Source organism: Nematolebias whitei, chromosome 15 (assembly GCF_014905685.2).
Source record: "Nematolebias whitei isolate Nwh7 chromosome 15, NemWhi1, whole genome shotgun sequence".
NCBI lineage: Eukaryota > Metazoa > Chordata > Actinopteri > Cyprinodontiformes > Rivulidae > Nematolebias > Nematolebias whitei.
The window spans coordinates 27031667-27038664 of NC_056512.1; the positions used below are offsets into that span (position 1 = coordinate 27031667).

The 6998-nt window shown below is 39.7% G+C and overlaps 1 protein-coding gene across 1 annotated transcript in view; it reads right to left on the reverse strand.

Moving 5' to 3' along the window:
- The window catches only part of mapk8ip3 (mitogen-activated protein kinase 8 interacting protein 3), a gene marked incomplete in the record, with an annotated part of 43613 nt that overhangs the window by 26906 nt on the left and 9709 nt on the right, over positions 1 to 6998 (reverse strand). The window contains 4 exon segments of the mRNA XM_037688516.1: positions 1874 to 1897; positions 3656 to 3747; positions 4979 to 5049; positions 5486 to 5606. Coding sequence (XP_037544444.1) covers positions 1874 to 1897; positions 3656 to 3747; positions 4979 to 5049; positions 5486 to 5606 — 308 coding nt within the window.

A 6998-nucleotide genomic window follows, 5' to 3' on the forward strand; every position in this document is an offset into this window, starting at 1 on the left:
GATGTGAGACCAACTGCAGGTTATCACTTTCATCATGATCAGGTGTTCCTCTGTAGGCCTCAAGCTAAACTTATCATGCTTTAGAATTCAGTGGTTCCCAACCCTGGTCCCTGAGGAACACCATCCTTTCATTCAACCTTTATTTAGACGGGTTAATCCTGCTTGCTCTAACACACCTGATTTGAATGAAAGGGTGATTAACAGGTTTCTGCCCAACTTAAGGAAGTAACTGAACCACTGAATCTGGTGTGTGGGAGCAGAGAAACAACCAAAACATGCAGGATGGCGTTCCTCAAGGACCAGGGTTGGGAACCATTGGTTTAGATCCAATACAACCCAGAAAATCTATTAATCTATAGCAAATTAAAAGAAAAATCTATCCCTCTTGTTTAAAACCGGCTCATTTAAATAGAAATTCAACATTTTGGGAAGTATTTCAATTTTTTTTTTTTGCTAAGAGCTAAACCAGCAGCTGAGACCCACTCTGTCAGACTGAGGGACACAAACTTGGACCCCTCCAACAGTGAGAAAAACCTTCATCTGGCTTTTTGAAACTTCACCAGTGATGACACAGACACAATTTGACATGTTTAGTTATGTAAGATGGTGGATTGTTGTTTTGAAACTTAGTTCCTTGTAAATCAGCTATAAATGTATTTCACTGGGCCAGGACCTTTTCAGGAGACCTAAAAAGGCTAATTCAGATTTTTCTAAAGTGGTGTTCATTGAACTTATTGTCAGAAATCAATACCTGCAGTAAAGGTTGCTCAGAATGATCACTTTCACATTAGACAGGTATTTAAACAGACATCTGTGGGGTTTTTCTACTCATCGTGAGAATTTCTGCCTATTTCAACCTGATAACACAAAACAGCACCTCAGAATATCTGAACTATCCCTTTATCTTTTATTATTTTACTATAGAGATCATCTATCTCAGGGGAGACAAACAGAAATATTTCCCGAAATGTGCAATCCACTTAAACTGCATGAAGAAAGTAGAAATGCGACACGTGCAGATTCACACTCTGGGCTTTTTGTAGGCAAAACATCAATAAAGATCTATATACATGTGGTCTATTTGATGCATTTCTACACAAAATATATCTATGTTGTGTTTAAAGCAAACCAGCAAGACAAAAATGTGATTACAAAACAAACCATCATGGAGAAAGAGGAGAAGGTAGATAAAGAAATAAGGGGAGAATATGAGCTGCTTGTTATGACTGTAAGGCCTTCCATGTTTCCTGATTTGATTTTTAGATTAAAAAAATAATCCCAGCCTTCATGATAATAAAATATTAAGCCAAATGCACAAAGGGGTCTATTTTAACAGCAGCATGCAAAGGTCTGAGCACCAATTTTAGGTCATCTTTTCCACGTTATTAGCAGAAGGCAGTACGATGAGTTTTAGAGGTAAAAATCAGTTGAATATTTTCAGACTCTAAAAGCAAAAATCCCAGCGTTTCTAAAAAAAAAGAAGTTAAAAACAAAATCTAAAAGGCTTCCAAAGCATAAATGATGTCCTCAACACAAGAGGCGGGAGCTGAAGGTTATCTAAAAAGTCTCAAAATGACAGCAGTGTAAAAAGTTTAATTTATTTCTTAATGAGAGAATTATTATGAGACTAAGAGACAAAAATTAGGAAGTGAAATTTTCTAAAGGTTTCATGTGAACAGGCTTCATACATTAAAAATTACATCAGTCTTTTCATGCTGATCAAACTGTATAATTTAGGCGCCCAAACTTTCACATGCCACATCGGAGCTGCCAAAACAATAAGGAAAAGATCATCAGCGGTTCTTAGGCGCGTTTTTAACCCAAGCAGGCCAGTTTATAAAAGGGAAGTGGGGTTGGACGCTGATGGATTTACCTTTTCCTCCATGTGTGGCGTTGACTGTGTAAACAGAACCAGCAGGACAGACGAGACACACTCAGATTAGAGACAGGAGACGGAAACGTGCCGTGACCCACACACACACACACACATTGACAGCCACTTTCAGACACAAATCCACACTGTTTGTGTGAACCTGCACTAAAAAGATTAAAAACCTGTTCAGCGCAGGAGCTTGTTCTTCTTCATAAATAATGCAATCTGCTTAAAAAGCAACACTGGCCTCATTTAGGTCCTGTTTACGTGAACCATCTCTGGAAACTTTGGTTTCTCCAATGCTGACGGTGAAAAAAGCTGCGATCCCTCTGGTTTTACTGCCAGGACACTAGCTGGCGCTGTGGTTTTGTGTTTCAACGTGCATGAGGACAGCTGCAGGCCTGTATCATTTGTGTAGCACGTGATAAATGTGTCACCTCTGACCCAAGAGATGGTGTCGCTCACAGGCCGGGTGGTTCATCTACTCCAGTGGTCTGCAACCTTTGTGATAAAAAGAGCCATTTTTACCACTTTGCTTATTAATTACGACGTCCGGAGCCGCAAATCCTGCTACAACTGTCAACTGGTGGCCCATGGGCCACAAGTTTGTTGGAGATGGTTTTTCCATCCAGTGGGGGTGATATTATAAAAAGAAAAATGTCTAACTATTATTAACATTTATTGATATTTTTTACATTTTATTAGAAAAAAAACAGATTCATGTAAAGAAAGAAAAATATATATAATTTTTTAACAATTTTATAAAAAAATTAAAACACGGTTTATGAGTTCTCTGACTTGTTGAAGAATTAAGTATCCAACTTAAAGCATAAAGTTAAAGACAGGATCAAATTTGACTCGTTTGTTGGATATCCAGTTAGATTTTTAAAGAAAAAGAAATACTTCTGTTTACTCTGTTTTTTTGTGTGTGTTATTAAAGTTACTCATCATATTCCTTCTCAGCAGCTTGTCTTAAAGATATTCAAAACATTCTGGTGGTTTTGAGAGAAAGATCACGCTGAGAGACTGGAAGTTGACTTAAAGAGGCTAACAAACTAGCACGATGTAGTCCACATGTTTTACGTCATGTATTTGTACTATTCTTCACATATTTCAAAATGACAGGAAATCTGCTAAAACTAGCCATTTTTATTGTTGGTAATAATTTAAATAAAATTCGGATTTATGTTAGTTTTGGTCAAAGCCTGAAAGAGCCGCTGCAGAGGGACCAAAGAGCCACATATGACCCAAGAGCCGCAGGTTGCAGACCCCTGATCTACTCGCACAAGCGCAGAGAAACCATCGACTGCAGCCGTCCGAAGTGCAGATTTCACACCAACGTTTCCAAAAACCTCCACTCTGAGACCTGGACTGAAACGTTTTGTTGTCAGGGAAAACAATCGTTGTCCTCATGTAGACGAACTGCAAAAATGCTATGGTTTTATGTAAAAACAGCGTCGTGTAAACAGGGCCCAAGATTGTGTTGAAATGTGTTTAAGACGCACAATTTAGAGTTTAGGATTTAAAGCTCATAAAGCAGGACGTATATAGAAACTGTACCAGAGGGTGTTTTGCTTCATGCTCACGGGTTGATGTTCAGACCTGCACGCTGACAAATGCAGTACTAAACTTTTCTTTTTTTATATTTAATAATTTGATTAAAGGCTTTTAATGGCTGCTGCATGTTGTGGCTCACGTCCAAACAGCAACAAAAAACATTCTTGACAAGACGACGAGTGAGACTTTTAGTGCGAGTCCAAACAGATGCAGGGAGACACTCACGTTCGTCCACAGCCGGGGCCTTCTGATTGGCTGTTACTGCCCGCCTGCTGCAGCTTGGACCGCTCGATGTGCTCCACGTAGGTCTGGATCATCTACGGTCCGCCAGAAAACACATCGTTTAAAGGCCGGGACAAACAAGTTACAGATATCTGAGCCGCTGTTGGATAATGTTAATGAAAAGTCTTAGACTTTATGAAACCAACTGAATTTACTGAAACCAAAAATATGGGTTTTATTTTTGGCGAAACTAGAAAATACAAGTGAAAGTAAAATGTAGCGAACAACTAAATATTTGTGGAGAAAAAAGTGTAGACAAAGAAAATTTAAACTAATTTATTTAAATAAAATAGAAAAAAAGTGAAACCAAACGGTAAAAAAACGGATTAAAATACAAAAAAGATCACGTCAATAAATAAATAAATTTACTATTAATACATAAGATTTACCAGATAATGATAATAATTGTAAATATTTTACTGTCAACAACTATTTACCTGTTTTCAGAAATGAGGAAAAATCAGCTAATATGTAAACACTGACAGCGACCATTGTTTCAGTGTTCAGACTTTTCTAATCTAAAATCAAATTTTAAAAATACATACATAGATTTGATTTACACTAATTTATTACGGGGGATCTGTACCCTGAAGCCCCGCGATAAGTGAAAAACCACCAAGTAGGAATAGTACTACAAGTAGTAAGTAGTAGTTTATTTTAAGATATATACAGGTATATAAATATATGTATATATATAGGCATTTTAAACCCTTCCCACACTCTTGCAATATTCTAAGCAACGTTTCTAAACTCTAAACGCTCTAAAAGAGCACAGCATGTCATGATTTCAGCTCTCTGCCTTTGGCTGCTCTCTGCCAGCTCTCTTGGCCACGCCCACTCCTCAGCTGCAGAGCGGAGATATGACATGCTGCAGGAGGAAGCTTCTCCTGCAGCTGTGGGCTACACACAGGTGCAGCAGGTGCTAAATAATTTAAAATATGTGGCTCATCCAACAATCAGCCAATTGTGCATCACATCCAATCTTATTTTGAAAAACCGCGATAGAGCGAGTCTGCGAACAACAAACTGTGAAGTAGCGAGGGACTACTGTATTTTATTGTCTACAGGACACGTTAAAGTCATCTGTTCAAATTCTTGATAGAAAATGGCAAAAAAAAGATTCTGACAAAGTTTTCAGATTTTATACTTACGATTTAGTAAATAGTATAGACGGTTAAGGCGTCGTGAGTTTTGCAACAAAAATGATTCATGCAACATTTTTTGAAGCTAACTCGTGTTTTAAATGAAACCAACAGGTTTGTTCACCTCTGTGTGACGCTGATGAAGAGTGTTGTACTCCTTCTTCATCTCTGCTTCTCGCTCCTCCAGCCGAGTGACTGGAAAACAAACAGACCAATAAATATATATATATATATATATATATATAAATATACAAACAAGGAACTAAAGCAAACTTTCCAAAGACACGTATAGCTTTTGAAGTTTCATTTTATTAAAACTTTGAAGACTTTTAGTTGAATTTGTTTCAGAAACTTGACTTTTTCACGTATTTTACAGGAAGAAATAACTAAAGAGGCATATTAAATATGTGGCAGAGGGGAAACAACAGCATTTCCTTTCAAAAGAACAAATAATCTCAAATTAGATCAGTATTTTTCCTGCTACTGAACAACTTCAAGGTTTCTTCAGGATGAGCGTTAGATTTATTTGTATTTATTGGCGCCTAAAGAAACTAATGATTCAGATCAGGTGTGTTTCCAGCAGGTGCGTTTGATGAAAACCCAACACATGTAGGAGCACGGCTCCACTCACTCTGGTCAGAGTAGTTTTTGGCCTTGAGCTCCAACTGCTTCCCCTGCAGCTCCAGAACCTCCACTTGGATCTGCAGCTCCTTCTTCTCAGCTTCCAGCATGTCCTCAAACTCAATGAATTTCTGGAAGGAGCAGAAGAAAATCAACGAAAGCAAAAGGAGTTTATGGTGTCAGAAATGAGCATGCTCAGACTGTTATGCTTTTTGACTCCACACAGATTAGGTCAGAGGTCAAGTTCGACTGACTGACAAAAAGCTGCTGTGTTTGTGGAGATCCAGTAACTGAGCAGACATAAACACTGAGCTCATGTCTCCTTTTGTTTTCCATAAAGCTGCTCACAAAGACGCCCTGTTGTCCCACAGCAGCAAGTCCACAAAGTCCTAATTCTGTAATCCTCTGACTGCAGCTTGGAGCAGCGTTAAAACGCACCTGATACACACAAAACAACAGCGTGTGCCAGAGCGCTACGAGTCTGCAGACCTGCTGCACAAGCGACGCTGGTGCTAGAAGTCAGCGGATCACTGAGAAGACGAGTCGTCCACAGACTGGACCGTTTTATGTCCGTCAACTTCTAACGAGTTCAGCTGAAGGTGCAAATACCTTGTTGTTTCTGTGCAACGTTAAGGATGTGAAAATTAAAGTTTATACTCCATCCATCCATCCATTCAACCACCCATCCATCCAACATCCATCCCTATCCATTCCAACCATCCACCCATCCATCCATCCACCCAACCAACCATCCATCCATTCAGAGTCAGAGTCAGAGAGTCAGAGTTTCTTTATTGTCATTCGCACCTCATGTGGTACATGTGGTGGAGCGAAATTATGTACACGGGGTCCCAGTTACATCCAACAATAAAATTCATCCATCCATCCATCCATTAATTCATTCATTCAACCACTCATCCATCCAACCATCCATTCATCCATCAATCCATTCAACCACCCATCCATCCAACCACCTATCCATTCCATCCATCCATACAACCACCCACCCATACCCACCCCCCCACCATCCATCCATCCATCCAACCAACCATCCATCCATCCAACATCCAAACATCAATCCAACCACCCATCCACCCATCCATCCATCCAACATCCATCCATCCAAACATCCATCCATCCAACCAACCACTCATCCATTCAACCATTCATCCATTCAACCATCCATCCATTCATCCATCCAACCACTCATCCATCCATCCAACCACCCATCCATCCAACAGCCAAACATCGATCCAACATCCATCCAACATCCATTCATCCATCTATCCATCCATCCATTCAACCAACCTTCTATCCACCCATCCAACCACCCATCCATCCAACCATCCAAACATCGATCCAACCACTCATCCATCTATCCAACCACCCATCCATCCAACCACCCATCCATCCATCCATCCAACCATCCATCCATCCAACCACTCATCCATCCATCCAACCACCCATCCATCCAATATCCATCCACCCATCCATTCATCCAACCACCCATCCATCCAATATCC